Here is an 18,742-nt window from a genome sequence, read left to right as displayed (position 1 = left end):
GGTTACGCGTCAATCACCGAAGTCCGCAGCTCGTAGGATGTCGCAGACTTTCCTGACCCAGATGCGGAACACTGCATCCCCTTTCCTGCAACAGTGGTGGTTGCCATGGTGATGAGCGAAGCCGCTCTGTACAGGCTGTCACGGATGACAAACTCGTTCGTCGGGTTACATGACCGTACAGCGCTTTGTGATGAGCCCCCAGGAGATGCGTCCAGGAAATAAAGTCTGCCTGCACGAACGCTGCAGTTCTTCTGATTAAGTCTCTTGGGTCTCTTTGCTACTACTGTTGTCCTGAATTTTGGCATTTATTGACTTGGCTTCATCTACTGGACTCCTCTTCGTCTACCCCTTTGGTCTTTCATCTGCCCGCCTGTTATGACCTCGGTTTTCCCTTCCTCTGACTGATTCTGCGCATCGTTTAACTATCGTGTGGATGGGGGGGCGCTGTTGAGCAGCCTGCAAGATGGCTGCCTAGCTCTCTTGCTCCGTGCCCCGTTTGCTGATTATCCGTCTGAATCAGCGGATCTCTGCTCCATCCGAGGCTGTGACCCTGCTCATCACACGGCTCATGGACTCCTCGACATTTTGATCCAGGTCCGGCTGAAATCTGTGGCTCTGGGACTGATTTACCCTTGGCGCCCGGGGGTCGAGGCCTTCGGGGCCGCGTTTCCCAGCTGCGGCCCCCGACTTCCCCTGTGTCCGGTGTGGACTGGCTTCCGGGCCTGGACTTCTTGTGCTGCGAACTGGTGCGGTGGACCGTGCCGCCTCCCCGCCCGTCCCGCATCGGAGCCAGGTCCTCATCTCCTGCTGGGCGGCGTCATCCTCCCCAGCCTCCCGCTGTACCTGCGGCTCCACACTACTACCTGCCTGCCTGGCTCCTTGATCCGCCGGCTCCTGGGAGCATCGGGGGCGGCTGCAACGATTCTGCGGCTGGCGGTCTCCCACCGCGCCGCGGGCCTTCCGTGGCGGCTCCTCTGCGTGGGGACCTGTCTCCGGGGAGTTTCGGCGACTCCGCTCCTGTGCTTGGCCGCAGCGCTGCGGCCCCGACCCCCCCTTCGTCCTTCGGCTGCCGGGTCCCCGCACTGGAGGAGGCTACTACATAACTTTGCCTAGCAGCCTGCTGGGCCCCGCGGGCAACGACAAGCACATCCTTCGCCTCCCCGGCCCTCGTTGGGCCTTGCGTGCTGCTGGAGCGGCACTTCCTACCCTAGGCCCCTGCTGTTGGGGCTGCGGCGTCGCCGTCGGCCGGCGGTGGCCGAATTCTCCCTGCAGCTCCTCGGGGGCTGTTGGAGCTCCCCTGCGTTGAGCATTCTGGACTGAACTCGCCCTCTGATCTTCTTGGGACGGCCTGTCTCCTGCTGTTCCTCCCTGGCATTGCTCCCTCTACCCCCCGCGTCCCTTGTTGGCCTTGGGATCACCTAAGGTAAGGAGGTTGGGGTTCGGCTCACTGTGTACTACGCCCTCTCAGACCGCCTGGTCCATGGGCTGCGCCTTTCCTACCACTCGTGGCGCAGGGGCCCCTACACATACCAGACATCCCCGGGACCATCCCCCTCGCGCTGGTGTGACTCTGGGCATTTCCCTCCTTTGTATCTACGCGCCTATGCCCTGAGATCATCAGGCGACCCCATCTTACCTGCTCCTCCTGCTGCAGCCCCTCCTGGTTTTGGGGCGAGCGCCGCCTGTCACTTTCCCTTCCAGGCTATACCACCGTGTCGGACACCTCGTCTCCCCCCGGAGTGGACCCAGTGCCCTGGAACATACTGGCTGGGAGTTCTCCTTGCTCCTGCCCCTGAGGCAGCTGCTGGCCCTTTCCTGAGTGAGCGCCGGAGTCCCTACATAAATCCCCGGGGCCCCCATTGCTGACTTACTGCATTATATACCCCGCTGATCTCATTGTGCCCCCAAGTATGTCCGGCAAGGCACGTGGGGCCAACAGAGCTGGAGCGATGGACAAGTTTGCCAAAACACTTGCGAAACAGGACCAAGGTGGGGCGGCCCTCCTTCACGACGACCCGGATGCATCCTCTTGCTCTCCTCAGCCAGACCTTACGACACTCATGGAGTCCATGGCCAAAAACTTTGCGTCATTTCACGAAAAATTGGACGACATAAATGCCAATGTAGCCTCACTATGCACCAAACTGGATCAGCATGGCGCTAGACTGGTTGAGGCCGAGACTAGGATTGGGGCCACTGAAGATGAGGTACACGTGCTTCAGAGCACAGGCTCTGACTTGGTGCGAGACATGAAACAAGTTAAAGCGAAATGTGATGACTTAGAGTCCAGATCCCGCAGGAACAATATCCGTATTGTGGGGGTCCCAGAGGCGGCCCTAAAAGGGCAAAATGGAGCTTGCGGTCGAGACTCTCTTGAGAAACCTCCTAGGTGACCCTCCACTCTCCCCGTTTTTCACTATTGAGCACGCCCATCGTTCACTGGCCCCGCGCCCCAAGCCGGGTGACTTCCCCAGACCAATCATTGCCAAGGTTCTCAGCTTCAGGGACAGAGACCACATTCTCCGGCTGGCTCGCGAAAGGGGCGAACTGAAATTTGAGGCCCAGACTATCCGTATTTTTCCTGACTTCTCAGTGAACGTTCAAATGGAGCGCAGGCAATTTAATGGTGTGAAAAAATTGCTTAGAGAGAGGAAGGTGGAATACGCCATGTTGTTCCCTGCAAGACTGAAGCTCACCCACCGTAATAAACTGTACTTTTTTACAGTCCCGGAGGAGGCGGTGAAATTTATAGAGGCCCATATTCCCGTCCCGGGTTCGGAGGGCGACCCTGTGGACGAGGGTAGAGCCTGCTTACCATACACCCTTTCCTTGAATCAGTTGTTGTACCATTACCATGCTGGTCATTTGCATTTTCCTTGTAATCTCATGTATCCTTCTTCTTTATGCAACCATTTACTTGTAACTCGTTGTGAAGTTTCATGAAGCGCAACATGGGTCACAGTTGTATAATCTTCGGTATACTGCACCTGCGCTGGGATCCTGTACTTCTATACCCTATGTATATCGCACTCTACTAAGGTGTCTTCTCTAACACTTAACTTAGTTGCCGTTGTATGTTATTTGGAGTGTTCCACCACTCAATCATTGTAAGCGGGCTGACGGCAGCAGCTACCCCCGCTGCAGTTGCAACGCCGAATTTGGCTTGTTTAGTTCACTGGCTGCTCCCCTGTTTGGTTTGGGAGTTCGTCCAGCCCCGTTGGGCCTGGCATAAAAGCCATGATACTTTGGGTGGGTTTTTGGGCACTGCTATGTTGGGGGTGGCAGTGAGGGAGGGGGGAGGTGTTATCGGGGGAAGTTATAATAACAAAAATGGTGAGACAGTGGTAGCTTTGGGTATGACACATCTGGCCGCTGTACAAGTGGCCAGCACCTGTTCGACAATATATATCACACATTACTCGGATCCCCCCTAAATTGCTACTGAATGGCTATTAGGCTAATGTCTTGGAATGTCAGAGGGCTCAGCAACTATACGAAGGCACGCAGGGTCACGGCCTACATCCAGAGGCACGGGGTCAAAATACTTTTCTTACAGGAAACCCATGCCCTCGCACAATTATCGTCCTCTCTTGCCCCGTCATGGGGCCCCAACAAATATTACACTGTGTTCTCCTCACAATCCAGAGGTGTCCTCACCTTGATTCACAAGTCCTTGGAGTTCTCCCTTCGTACCAGCCATATAGATGTCCAGGGTAGATATGTGATCCTACACTGTTTCCTCGCTAATGCGGAGTGCCTTCTGGTCAACACATATGCCCCATGCACTGATGCACCCGATTTTTTTGACCACATCCTTGACATCCTCCTGGGTTATGTTGGGGTTCCCATCATATGGGGGGGGGCATGAATCTCATCCTCGACTCTGACTTGGACAGATCCGGTGTTGCACCTAGGACGTTGTCCAGGGCCGCTCGCCGCCTCCATACACACATGCTCACTGCCGGTTTGGTGGATGCCTGGAGGGTACTCCACCCAACGTCGAAAGAGTTTACATTTTACTCCTCCGTCCACGACAGTCATTCCAGGATTGATCTTTTCCTTCTCTCTGCGGGGCTCATGGGCAAAACACTCACTTCACAGATTCTCCCTCGCACACTCTCCGATCACTCCCCTATCACGTTGGACATCGCCTTGCACCTGACCCTCCCTCAGCATTCTAACTGGTGGTTTAAATCCGACGCATTACACGACATAGTCTTCAAGCCTGACATCCTTGCAGATATCACCTCGTTTTTTGAGAGTAACAAACACCATGACACAACGGATGGGGTGAGATGGGAGGCCTTCAAGGTTTTCATCAGGGGCATGTGCATCTCCAGGGAGGCTGGGGTCCTGAAAGATATTAGAAACTCCCTGCGCCGTTCTGAGTCCAGACTTGGGGAGCTAGAGCGCGAGTACGCGGCCACCCCCTCTCCGCCCAAACTGGCACAGATTAGAACTGAACTAGACACGTTCGAGTCCTTCGCCCACAGCGAGATAAGATACCTTGCCCGCCCCATTGCAGCCCGAAAGTATGGTGAAGGAGAGAGACCAGGCCGTACTCTTGCCCGCCTCGCCCAGGCTGAGGGGGGCAGAGCTCGAATTGATAGTATCATTGACAGCAACGGAGTGCGACATTGGGCCGACCGGCCCATTCTTGAGACCTTTTCAGATTTCTACGCAACCCTTTATGCCCAGCAACCAGAGCACAGCCCGCAGGATCTTGACGACCTCCTAGACCGCATTCCAATGTCCCTTGTATCCCTCGCCACCAAAGAACAATTAGATGCTCCCTTCACCCTTGACGAGATCACCACTGTCATTTCAGCCCTCCCTAAAGGGAAAGCCCCCGGTCCAGATGGCCTGACCGCCGAGTTCTATCAAGAACATGTTGCTCTTCTTGCTCCGCGCCTTCACAAGGTTTGGGAGGAGTCGCTGCGCCTCTCCACCCTCCCCCGGTCGCTCCGTGAGGCGGTCATCACCGTGCTTCCTAAACCGGGTAAGCCTCCGGATGAGTGCGGCTCTTACAGACCTCTATCCCTTATCAATACCGATACCAAGATCTTTGCCAAAATCATAGCAAATAGGTTCCTCCCCATCATGAAATATCTGATTCACCCAGACCAGAGCGGATTTGTCCCTGCTCGTTCCACTGCCTTAAACATTCGGCGACTATTCAATGTCATCTCTAGAATTGACCCCCAAGCCAATCGGGTGGCCGTGACATTAGACGCCCAAAAAGCGTTCGACATAAACGTTCGTGGCAATATCTGTGGGCGGTGCTGGAGAGGATGGGGATTGGCCCATACATGATGTCCTGCATCAAACTGTTATACACTGACCCTCTGGCCAGAGTCCTGGTTAACTCTCACCTATCGGCTCCCTTCTCCCTCCACAGGGGGACACGACAGGGGTGCCCTTTCTCTCGCGATGGCCATAGAACCCATGGCCGATAGTGTATGAAACAACCACGTGCGCAAAGGGATTCACCTGCGGGATACTCCCGAAATTATATCACTATACGCCGATGATGTGCTTTTATATATTAGGGACCCCTCAGTCCATCTCGACCCGATCATGCGTGAAATTATCAAAATTGGCACATTCTCGGGCTTCACCATAAATGACTCTAAATCCGAAATCTTTCCCCTTACTCCTGCAACCTCCCAACCTGCATGCGAATTCCCTCTCAAATGGGCTCCCGAGGGCATCAAATACTTAGGGGTCCAGGTGTCCCTCTCAAAATCCTCTTTATTCTCTGATAACTATGGGGCTGCCGCACAATACGCCCATACCAGGATGGAAAGATGGCGAAACCTCCCCCTATCACTTTCAGGGAGACTGTCCCTAATAAAAATGATTATTGTTCCTAAACACCTGTACGTATTCGCTAACGTTCCACTTTGGCCCGGTAAACAATACTTTGCGGACTTGCACTCGGAGTTCGCCCGTTTTCTTTGGCATTCAGGGGCCGTGCGCAAAGTGGCAGCATATGACCCTACCTTACGAGAGGGGTGGCTTCAGCGCGCCTGACCTCGCCCAGTATTGGATAGCCGCCCAGGCCCAGCATGCTACATATTGGTACCACCACCAGGAACCCCCCCCCCCCCGCATGTTAAACACGAAATCCTAGCGACCGAGGAGGTGAATGTCATGTCTTTGATCCTGTTTCACTCATATCGAACGCAGGCCCCTGCTGACCCAGTGGCCTCTACTATTAGAGCGTGGCGGCGGATTCTGATGCCTGGTTCTGGTTCCTCCTGTACTACAAATGGCTTCCTCTCTGGTCTTTCCCGGGCCTCGCCCCCACACAGGATAAACTCCTCATACGTCACTGGTCAGACCTGGGATATAGATCATTCTCCGACCTGTTCCCGAATGGGAAATTCATCACCCCAGATACGTGGAGGCTGGGGCATTCCGGATCCCCACTTGAACTGCTGCAATACTTCCATATTAGGGCGGCTGTCCAGGACATGTGGCCTTCGTACCCGAACGAACCCCCTGAGTCCCCCGAGGTCTGCTATATAGCCAATTCCGCTGGCGGAAGGGGTATCGTATCCTCCTTGTATAAAATTTTGAGGGCGCGCGCTGTTGAACCCCCCCACACAGTTCGCGACGCCTGGAGCCGGGATCTGGGATTAGACATCACAGATGATATGTGGTCCAAAATGTGCAGGCACACTCGCAAGGTTTCTCTTAATTCTAGAGTTAGATGTATTCAATACAAGCTACTCAATCGCCTGTACTACACCCCTTATGCGATCGGGAAATTTGCCTGGGATCAACCCCACCCGTGTCAAAGATGTAGATCTATTGATGCGGACCACGCACACATGTTCTCGTCCTGTGGGGCATTGGCCCCGTTCTGGAATGCGGTGCTTGAAACCCTCTCCGAACCCCTATCTCTTCTGTTTGGGCTCTGGGAGGGGGCTGAGGCGAAACGGGAAGCTACGTTTTTGAATGTGGCGGCGATCGTGGCCAAGCGGTGCATTCTGCAATGCTGGAAGCGCAGATCCCCCCCCTTCCCTGGAAATGTGGCTGAAGGCCCTCACCTGCACGCAATCCTGCGAAGAAGATTATATATACATGCTGCCTGGTAATGCTCGCCCTAAATACATATGGACAGAGTTTTGTAGCTACTTGAACAGCAAGGTGGACTTGAAGCTCTTATCATCCCCTCCCTCTCCTGATCAGGGGGCGGATCATTCTACGTGATGCATGCCTCTATTGTAATTAACCTCTGTCGAAACTGTGTCTGACCTTCTGTAGAATTTATAATTCATCATTCAAGCTTCAACATCTAATGTGTGTCACTGTTTTAACTTGCACTGTACCGGCTGCTACTTCTTGCCAATAAAGAGAACTTTAAAAAAAAAACTATCGTGTGGATGAAATTCGGACTGCCTCTAGACTCGCCTCATCACTCACCTGGTTTTGGTTCTGCCTGCAAGTTGCTCGACCTCCTTTGTTTACGGACTGCCACGTTGCTCCTCTTTGTTTTCGATCTTCTCCATTCGCTCTGTCATTGGCCTTCCCAGCCCCTTGGAGTTTGTCTTGTGCCACGCAGCATCTGGACTAGAGACGCTCTCCTGAACGCTACTGCTCACTAAGGCGTCCTCGTGCCGTCGGTATAGGGGGCTTGCCATATGGAATAGAGACGCTTCTCAGTACCCTGCTGCTCCCTTAGGCATCCTCTTGCCGTCGGGGTAGGGAGAAGTACCTGGATCTTCTTCAACCTTGTGTTGGACTCTGTGTCACGTCATCCCTGCAATCAGTGGTCACGTACCGTTAGGGATTATTTTGATCTGGGGTTCTTTTGGTTCATTGGGGAACTCCTCAAATCTAACCAGTGTGGAGTTCTCATCCAGCTTTAGGTATCATCCTTGGGACACTGTAATACCGCCCTCACTGTAGTCACCAATCAAGTATACGCCTACATTCAGAGGTGGGTTTGATGATAATGTTCTTGTTGCCTTAAGACCAACTTGCATTGCATGTCCTAACCTCCTTCTTTTTCCCACAGTTGGTGTGTCGTTGAGGGAGTGTCCTATCTTCCAACTACTGAACCCCTCTGCTTGTCTGGTTTAACAACAGAGGGTTACAGTTGTGGGAAGAATTCTGCGTCAACTGGGTTCCAGATCCATAGCCAGACTGAGTGCTCTAATGGGTATTGGTGTTGATTCATGACAGAGGGGAAAGTGAAAGTCAGTGACGGGAAAAGAAAGGGGAACAGAAGCAGGGAAAGTAAACTCACGGAGAGGGAAGTAAGAGGGTCATGGTCGTCCCCTTCCCATTTGCTGAGTGAGCTGGCAGCCCCAGGGAGGGTCAAGTTGCGGTAGTAGAATCATGTAGCATCCCGGCAGCGGACAGGGAAGCAGACAGGGGACTTAGAAATGGGCCTTTGAACAGAGGCCGGCTCCAGCCTCACGGTCCCTCGTTGGTCGGAAAAAGCAGCACCCAGCCAGTACCAGAGCAGGATTTCGGAAGGCAGATTGCACATTCTGCCTCACATATGAGTTTGGCTCAAGTGGCCATGATGAAAGCACCACATGGTGACTTGCGTGCTGGCAAGAAGAAATAAACACCAAAATCTGTAATGTGGCAGACAGCAGGATGTTTGTACAGACAATGCCCAGTAGCGCGTTGTCCAGCGCTGTAGTTACTGGGTCAGGAGGCTACAGCAGCCCAGCATCCGTCAGGGAATCCAGAAATGAAAAATGGACAAGGTGCGAGGCTGCCGAACCTTGCACGCTTTGAATAATGCCACATTTAAGACTGCTCCTTTGTGGGGTCAAAACCACTGTTGGGGAGTCACCCAAACATCCTCTGGAAGTGATAGTGTTCAGATTTTAATTCAATGTGCCCTCCAGGTGTGAGGGCCCATTACCTCTATCAAATGTCCTCAGCATTTTGTGCCTCACGAAATGGATTCTGAGGTGCTTGCATGGCCTGCTGTGCACAAATAGTTCAGTCAGCATGGGGTTAAAGGAAGAGCAGAGCCCCAGCAGTCAAAGGGCTCCCCTCCTCCCTCTCCACTGAGCCAAGCTGGGTGCCCCACCCAGCCACATCCACACTCTGTGACCTGCAGGCCCCACCTTTCAAGATTTGAGCTTCAAGTTGCACTGCACAGGGCCCTTTCGCCTCAACCGGGGATATCATTCCAGTTTACTGCATCTTCTGAATACCTCTCACCCCAACTCGATATTCACCCTACCGGAGTGCTTCCTGACAGTGACCTGGAGGGAGAGGAGGCGGGTGTCCGTCCATGCAGAATTTCACAGCCTCCAATCCACAATTGCTTACCACAGCTGGGAGAGCTTCACATGTCAGCATCCCTAAGATCCACTCACCTGACCACTGACTGCACAGCCCAAGGGCCCTCAATCCAACCAGAGGTATGTCTATGGGTCACGCCGAGCAACCCCTACTTCGGCCCCCAAAACTCCTCCACTCACACCAAGTCCCTCAGTGAATACAAACGTTTATGCTGCTCCTTTGTGTCAGCATATTAAAGGGATGGTCTAGTAAAAAAATGTATTTAAAAAATAGATAGGCAACATAAAAAAAAAATACTAGCATTCTCCGTTTTTTTAAAACTTCCTATGTAAAATTTTGAGCTATTCAAGCGCAAAATTTGCAAAAGCAAGCACATGGGCGCATCCATTTTGTGAAATGGAGGCCCTCCTGTGCTGGCTTTTGCTTTTGCGGCACTAATGAAGGAAAAGCCAGCCAGCTGTAGTGAACAAAGGCTACCGCTGGGAGGCTTTCCCTTCATTAGTGCTGTAGGCGGAGGACTGGGACCGGAGACCAGAGCAGGAAAGCTGCAGCTGAATCTGGGTAAGTGCTATTTATTTATTTTTTAAAAATAAGCACTAGCTGCGTTTTTTTTTCTAAGTTTTCCGGGCTGGAGGAGCCCGGAAAACGTAGAAATAAAACCGCAGCTTTAAAAACGTATTTATGTTTGCAGTCGCTTTTGAAGCGACCGCAAACATAAATGCAACGTTATTGTGTTGGAAAACGCTGCGGTTTTTCTTTCCAAGTTTCTCAGGCTCCTCCGGCTCGGAGGAGCCTGAGAAACTCGGAAAGAAAAACCGCAGCGTTTTCCAACACAACCGCGTTGTTTCTGCCTGAATCTGCTTTACCATTTGGGGCTCTCGGGCTCCTCACGGGGAGCCCGAGAGCCCCAAATGGGAAATCAGCTGCAGGTAGAAACACTACGCGGCATGTAAACATAACCATGTGTGTTTCTGCCTGCTGTGGCTTTCACTTTGGGTCTCCGGTGCTCAGCACCGGAGACCCAAAGTGATAGCCACAGCAGGCAGAAACACACGCGGTTGTGTTGGAAAACGCTGCGGTTTTTCTTTCCAAGTTTCTCAGGCTCCTCCGAGCCGGAGGAGCCTGAGAAACTTGGAAAGAAAAAACGCAGCGTTTTCCAACACAATAACGTTGTATTTAAGTTTGCGGTCGCTTCAAAAGCGACCGCAAACATAAATACAATGTTTTTAAAGCTGCAGTTTTATTTCTAAGTTTTCCGGGCTCCTCCAGCCCGGAAAACTTAGAAAAAAAACCGCAGCTAGTGCTTATTTTTATAAAGAAAATAAATAGCACTTACCGAGATTCAGCTGCAGCTTTCCTGCTCTGGTCTCTGGTCCCCGTCCTCCGCCTACAGCACTTATGAAGGGAAAGCCACCCAGCGGTAGCCTTTGTTTACTACAGCTGGCTGGATTTTCCTTCATTAGTGCCGCAAAAGCAAAAGCCAGCACAGGAGGGCCTCCATTTCACAAAATGGATGCGCCCATGTGCTTGCTTTTGCGAATTTTGAGCTTGAATAGCTCAAAATTTTACATAGGAAGTTTTAAAACGGAGAATGCTAGTATTTTTTTTTTTATGTTGTCTATCTATTTTTTCAATAACATTTTTTACTAGACCATCCCTTTAAGATGCAGGATGTTGTGCCACAGATAGCAGTGTGGCATTCTTAAATTTCAAGGCAAATCATGCTGTTACTTTGCGATTATATGCTGAGATTACTGGGGCTAGGATGGGTGCTTGCAAGACTTGCAGCCACTTCGTGCCATTCATGGTCTGCCCACATCCCCAATGCTCAATTTCTTCCTCTAATAAGGTGATTTATATGGGGGGACAAAGGGTAGTTCCTTCTGCAATGTTAGTTTGAAAATGATTCAATTGTGCATCTCAAAGGTGTATCACTAGGTTGTCTTCAAATTGATAGTTCAATTGTGTGGTGGATTTTTTTTCCTCTTTGCCTCGTCTTGTCCTCTCGCTTGATGTAAAAGTAACATTATTTTTTTTCTCGGGAAGTATCATTGTTTAATTTTCAGCAACTACCTGCGATGCATCCTCCACAAAACGTGGGCAAATCATCAGAAACTGTGCTAACTTCCTGAAGATATTTACTTAAGCTATCTGAAAAAGTACTGCCTGTTGGCCTAATTGAAAATTTCTTTCTTGTCTTGTCAACTTTTGCGATCTGCTGGCATTGTCTCTGAAGATGATGAATTTCATCCCAATAATCTTGAACTGAAGGCTAGATACAAATAAAGAAAATGCAGCTATAATATTCTGACTTAATCTGTACTCAAAGCTGAACAAATGCCCAGAAGAAACGTACTCCACCCAAAACAAAAACATCTGCTTTAGTGTATTTAACTACCCACTCAACTCAAAGTAAAAAACTGAAAAGTATAATTTGGAATACATGGAAATCGTTCAATACATTCCGTCTTACAGTAACTGGTCCCAAATCCACCTTATTTTGCATACATAAAAAGCTGTTCATTAAGAGTTATGCTTGTGAAGGTTGAATGTACTACTGTAGACCTATCAACTTCTCACTGAAGAGGCACTATTCATTAAATAACTGTCAAGATTGCCTTAATTGTATGAGATGAAATTGTGTTAGTCATCCATGTTCAGGTATAGTGATAAAACTACATAATTTCTTCACATGGGATGCAAATTAAATTATCTATGGAAACGGGTCTCAAAGTGGCATTTACGACATAGGATTTACAGCATGTAGAGCCAAAGTTAGATGGTCAGAACATAAATTAAATATTAGTACACCAAATGTGAAATCACCTGTTGCTATGCATTTTCCACAAAAGAGGGAGGCAACCTTATTCAATAGAGCGACAAATGTGAGGAATGCATACCTTGTGCCCAAGGGAGAGCCACCTCCTGTCGGATTGGGAGGTGAGCCTGCACCGGTTAACAGCCCTAGGGGACAAGAGGGTAAGTGAGTGGGATCTCTCTGGGGATGACCCCTCCACTCTTGGAGGACAAGGACATAGTAGGTAAAGATTTCACTGCACCTCCCTTGAAAGCATAATCCCAAAGGCTTGTTGGTGATATGGGAAATGAACAGTATAATAATGTGCACGGCCCAAAGCGAATGGCTTGGTTTCAGAACACACTCTATTAAACTCCATGCCTTTAAGAGGAGAGCTAATGGTGTCCCCTCTCCAGTTCCAGAGAGGAACATAATAGCTGAGGTCCATGCAGAAAGAGGGAGAGCAAGCCTGTGGGATATGTCTGAGCTTGAGTGCCGAGGAGAGTTCTAATCCTGGCGGCAGGGTCACACAGACAGTGTGGTAGGCGGAGGACACGCGCAGAACGCTGCAGAGCCCAGGAATGCGGAGAACCATAGAAGCTCAGGACCGATGAGCAAGCTAGAGACCGAGCTGCCACTGACGTGGCATACTGGCATTCAGCAGCTCCAAAGCTGAAGTCAGTTGCAGACAGAGGGAAGCGAAGCAGAAGAGCTGAGCATGAAGATGCCAGCACTGCAGTTCTGCAAAAGAGAAGCTGCCTCACCTGACGAGCACCACAGGCAAGAACCAGATATGCGGCTGACAGAGTGGAGCAGGAGGAGGGCGTTGAGGCACCAAAATACCTCATTAGGGGTGAGAGCAATACAAAAGCCAAACACCAAAAAGCCTGAGAGGCCAAATAGCCCATATTGCGCTGACCCACAAAATACCCCACAACGGGGTGAGAGCGATATGAATCCCAGATGGCCCACACAGGGCTGAGAAAGTAGGTAGCCCACGAGGGGGGCAGGGGGAGTAATAACAATATCAAGTTAAGAAAGGGTGAAGAGCCAGAAGGCCCACGCCGTGCTAAGAGATAACAGTAACCCAGGAGATGCTAAAAAAGAAACTGATTCTAAACAGAAGACCAGTGATTGTTGTACTAAGCAAGTAGCTGTAGTACAGGATCGGTTACTCCAATTTAGGAACAAACTCTTTGAAGTGACAAGGACTTTTGTGTGGGGGTCTGGAGTCCCCTTTTCTATAAAGAGAGAAAGGATAGAGGACTTATTTTGAATTGTACTACAGGAATCGGCCTGCAAGAGAAAGACACAAATGTGTGATGGCCAGCAACCAGCCATCACATGTCAAGAAAAGCAGAAAGTGATATTTACAACACTAAGTTTGTTTCCTTTGTTATTAGTGGTAGGGATTCAATATTAGGATAGATTAGGTTTGGATGGAGGACTGAGTTTTTTAAGACATCCTGACGTGCACCATTTTATTTTTTTGAAGGTTAGGCAAACCATAATTTTTGAAATAGGTGAGGCATTCTTTCAGAAGTTTGAACCATGTCTTCTTTTCAATCTATATCTGTCTCCACACAATGGCAAGAAGAGCCATTTTTGCCATTAAAAAATTGAATGCGCTTTGTCCAAAAGGAAAGAATTCAGTAAGGCATCTATGTTTTCTATAAGGAGGCTACAGTGAAGTTGAATTCCAGAAGCATTATTCATATTATGGGCAGGACAATATCTTTCAGGATACATAATACTTAATTGTAATGTAATGATATTCCAGATCCACACGGCGCATATAAAAAGATAGTTTCACGGAGAGGTCTAATTGCAATAAGCATACATATCATAACAATGTAAGTATTGTAAAGAATTTAAGTTCTGTGAATTCTATTTATATTTTGCTTGTTGCAATCCGTAATGAACATATTATATGATTACTTAATAAATCAAGCTATATTAAACTATATATTCATATGTTCCCGCAGTGATTATACGTTCTCAGATACAGTGATGTACAGTTCCTAAGTTTTTAAAGAATCGAACATTTAACATTTCTTTAAAAAATATTTCTTCAACAGTTGATATACAGTCAGCATCACAATTGTATTAAAGGCAGATTGTTTTTTTTTTTTTTTAAAGAGGAACACTATACATGAATGAGAGACCAACATTCCTTTTATTGAATTATACAAGTTGGATTTGACACAAATTCATGATACTGTAAAAATGTCAAGTGATTTCAGTATACAAGTAAGATAAATGCTTAATTATTTAGAGATGCAATGTATGCATCAGTGACCTTGATTTGGGGTGGAACAGAATGTATTCACTGAGCTCACACAAACTTTAATTTCCATGATTAAACATAGGTAATGATGTTTAATCGTATCAAGATCAACATGAATTATAGGGGGCATGATAATCTTAGTGGTTCCATTGCCCTCTAGTCTTTGCGACATCATACTAATTAAAATACATTGTGCAAAGGGTAGTAAAATACTCAAATGATGGTGACGATGTATGCTTACCTACCTAAATTCTTGATGAAACTAGCTGATAGGGTAATATAACTTTCACTTGGAAGTGACATCAAGTGTAATAAAGTGTGAAAAGTATGTATGAATGGCTCAGTGAAACTAACCATTTTCTTTACTTTATTTATTGGGCATTTGCATGGTGCATATACACAGGCGCCACAAGGCAAGATGGGGGGAGGGGAGGGACATGGGAATCAAAAAGTAAAACAACAAAAACGGTTATATTGGCCTTGTGACAATCCTACCGTGCAAGTGCATAAAAAGATGGAAAGTGCAAGGGGAGGAGGTGAGGGAGAATAGCAGAAGTGGGGTGCCCACAAGGGTGGGGTGCCGGGCAAGTGCTGGGCAGGCCAAGGTGGCAAGTGCCAGGGGAGAGGGGGCAAAGGGAGGAAGAGTGCGGTGGACAGGGAGGACCAGTTGGGCTAGTCTGGAAAAGGGGGCCCGAGGGCAAGTGCTTAAGAGGGATGCTGGTAGGGGGTGGTCTGGCCCTTGTATGACTTTGAAGGGACCAGGCATCAGTCGCAGTGGCAGATGGAGAGTTAATACAGGAGGGGGTGAGGGAATCAAGAGGAGAAAAGGAAAGTCTTGAGAAGTTTTGAAAACTTAAGAAGATCCGGTTCAAGTCTGAGGGGGGAGGGATGCCGTTCCAGAGGGAGGTGCCAGCCGAAGAACGGGATCTACCTCCCACTCTCTGATTTGAGAATCATTTGATCTGCAGAGCGTTAGAGCCAGAAGACCAAAGGACTCTGGCTGGGAGGTATTTAGGGAGGGAAAGCTGGATGTAAAGAGGTCCCAGGCCCCAGACAGCCTTGTGGCTGATGCAAAGGGTCTAGAATTTGATCCTTGCGGTCCCCGGGTGCCAGTGGAGAGATTTTAGGGCTGGAGAGATGCAGTCCCTGGGCTTGAGACCAAGGATAACTCTTGCTGTTCTATTCTTGATTAGTTGAAAAAGCAAAGGGAAGAAAGAGGCAGGTTGAGGAAGAGGCTGTTGCAGTAGTGGAGCCTAGAGAGAACCAGGGATCTGGAGACCTTGAGCTTCTGGGGGAAGGTGAGGAAAATTAGAATTCCCCTGAGGAGATGCAACTGAAATGGGACTTCTTGGCAAGGTCCATGATGTGAGGAGAGCAAGAGCGAGAGGAGTCAAAGATGATCCAAAGGGGAGAGGGCCAAGGCAGACTGGCCAGAGGGAGGGGTGTAAACAAGAAGCAGGCGTCCCGATGAGAAGGATCTCTTTCTTACTGGCATTCAGGCAGAGATCATTGGCAGAGCACCATGCCTGAATAGCAGTCGGGTATACAGGTATGAGGGAGGAGCAGGAGAAGGTAGGGGAATCCAGGTTAGAGAGTAGGTCTTCACAGGTCTTTACGAGAGCAGTTTCCATGCCATTTCGGTGTGGAGGGTCAGTTGGGGGAGGACCAACTTCTCCATGAGTTTGCCCAGAAAAGGGTTGATAGAGATAGGGCGATAGTCGGGCAAGAAGGGTCAGCAGATGGCTTTTGTAGGAGAGGGTGCACAAGAGACTGCTTAAGGGAAGGAGCCAGTGGCAAATAATTGGTTGCAGAAGTCAGCCAAGGCTGGAGCGTGAGAGGCAATGTTGTCCTTGATTGTTTTGGAGGAGCAGGGGAGCACCTGTTTAGAGGAGACTTCCATAGAACGGAGCACTCTAGAAATCTCATCAGGTGCAATGGGAGAGAAAGAGGAGAGTATAGGGGGAGAGAGAGGACATGGGAGGCAAGAGAAAGAGGCAGCAGAAGACAGAGACAGGATGTCCAGAGTTCTGTAGGAAAAGTGGTCGGCCAATATGGGGCAGAGGGCCTGGGAGGGAGAAGGAGAGGAGACTGCGGTAGGATTGACAAGTTCCTTGCAGATTTTAAAGAGTTCAGCCGTGTTATTTGTGGCTCCAGAGAGATGCGGGTTTGGACATGAGCCCTTTTCTTGGAGCAGATGGTGAGATGGTATGGCCTTTGGAGTAGGTGACAGGCCAGTTTGTCAGAGAATGAGCTAGATGCCTTCCACTTCCGCTCTGCAGCTTTGCACTTTCCTTTCAAAGCGGCCAAGTCAGTCATACCAAGAATTGCATTTGGAGGCAGGCTTTGAGAATCCCCCCTCATGGTGGGGGCAAGGATGCACAGGGTGTTAGAGATAGATGGAGGTTAGCAAGAACAGAGTCCGAAGGAGAGTCTAATGAAGGGGGAGCAGAAGGGATGAAAGAAGAGGCGAAAACGACGGACACACGCTTCATCTGTCATTAACCTTTGGAGCCGGGAATGAGTGAACAGTGAACCTTTTGATTTACAACAATGTAAGGGTAAATAATGTACCACTAATTGTGTGGTTTTTAAACTGCGGTTGTGTAAATAGGAGTAGAGGTATTACAAACAACTTATTTAATTGCAGATCAGGAATGCAACCACCACAGAAGTGATTGACTTTTTTCATTAATCATGTTGAATGAGTTGTCAAGAAGGCCCTGAAACGTGACAGTTTTGTGAAAGGTTATACCAATTCTGTCAAAGAACCATTGTAAATATATGTCTAGTGTTGTATAGTAAATTTTTATATATGAGTTTTTAGTTTCTGTGATTGCAAAGAAGCATTATTTTCTTTAAACATTAAGTAGATTTTCTATATAAAATAATTTTGCTAGTAGTATTTTTTTGTACATAGAAGTTTTCAAAAACAAATTCAATTTTCTATCGAATGATGTTCATATTGAAAAACATTGAAAGTTCTTTTTCATTTAATCTATGCAAAGTGGCGCATTCCTCATGAGTGCGAGAAGGCTCCATTAGATTCTTTTGGACTTTAAATTTGCTTCCTGTGTTTATCACAACTCGACAAAATTTCATCCCTATTGATCAATTCATACAAATAAAATACAACCAAACACAAGTAATCTGGGTCTCTAGGTGACATGTAAAAACACCACACCTCCACTTTTATTTGCGTGATCACTTTTCGTGGTGATGAACACGTTTTCCAGCCATCCTCGTGGCTTTTTTGGTTCACCTTCTGTAGCTGGGCACTTGGTGTTTTTTGGTTTGGTTATCTTGTGATAAAGCTGTATTCAGTATGATTCTTTTATTATATAAGAAGGGTACACTTATGAGTTATCAAGTGAGATCTGCAATGACTGAGCTTAGAAATGAATGTGTAGGTGATGAACGTGCTTGTTTTATCCTTTCACTGCTGACTTTAAAGATGGTTCTGTAATTTGAGTGTACTGTTTTTATTTCCCTTCCCTAGAAGATGAAGATTTTTCAATTCTATTGAGAGCCTTAGAGGGTAAGTTTGAATAAATGTTTGTTTTACCTACATTTCAGAAATGTTCAGTATGATGTCATGTCTCGCTTACTCTTTATTGTACATTGTCCTTATTCTTTTTTTTTTATTGTTGCGCTCTTGGTGAGGCCATGGAGGGTTCGAAATTGAGGGGAGCTGTGAGCTATTTATCTCCAGCTTGTAGCCTAGAAGAGTTGGTTTTCTTGACACCAACAGCTACCAGGAGCTACTTTTGGCTGCCCAGGCCAACTGATGCCGAACAAACACACCTATGTGAATTTAACTGTGTGTTTGGGACAATCTATAAGTAAACATTAAGACACATCTTTGTGCCATTTAAATCTCAAGGAGCCATAAATAATGGACAGAATAATATGTTTCTATCTAATCTGTAAGTTAGAGTTGCGGAATACTATGTGCTAGCTTCACTTTCCCCAGTGGTAGCTCATGGTCACTGGTTAATGTTGGATACCCAGGTGCTGCTTTTAGCTCCTGCTTATCCAACCTTAAAGGGATAGTTCACTCAAAAATGTTATTGGTAAAAAGATGGCCCATAATCAAAAATATATATAAAAAATATTTTTAAACAAAGTTCCTAAGTAACGTTTTGAGCAAATGAGGCTCAAACTCGAAAATGTCAAGCACTCGGAGGCTTCCATTTTGTGTAATGGATGAGCATCCTGTGCTTCTGTTAAGCTCTGCCCTTGCGGCTCTAATGAAGAAAAAGCCAGTCAGCTGTAAGGAAGCTCGGAAGAGCCCTGGAAACCTAGAAAGAAAACCACAGCATTTACAAATACAACAACGTTGTATTTATGACTGCAGCAACTTTTGCTTTGAGTCTCCCGGG

General features: G+C 48.1%; 1 protein-coding gene across 2 annotated transcripts in view; it reads left to right on the top strand.

Moving 5' to 3' along the window:
* The window catches only part of ALG1 (ALG1 chitobiosyldiphosphodolichol beta-mannosyltransferase), a 2,244,281-nt gene that overhangs the window by 1,132,523 nt on the left and 1,093,016 nt on the right, over nt 1–18,742 (top strand). For both annotated transcript variants that reach the window (XM_069646120.1, XM_069646119.1), the window contains one exon: nt 17,860–17,898. In XM_069646120.1, coding sequence (XP_069502221.1) covers nt 17,860–17,898 — 39 coding nt within the window. The remainder of the gene's footprint in view (nt 1–17,859; nt 17,899–18,742) is intronic.

This window comes from Ambystoma mexicanum, chromosome 2p, assembly GCF_040938575.1.
Source record: "Ambystoma mexicanum isolate Mex_15411 chromosome 2p, UKY_AmexF1_1, whole genome shotgun sequence".
Classification (NCBI taxonomy): Eukaryota; Metazoa; Chordata; class Amphibia; order Caudata; family Ambystomatidae; genus Ambystoma; species Ambystoma mexicanum.
Note: the sequence above shows the minus strand (reverse complement) of the source record. Positions and strands in the feature narration are given on the sequence as shown.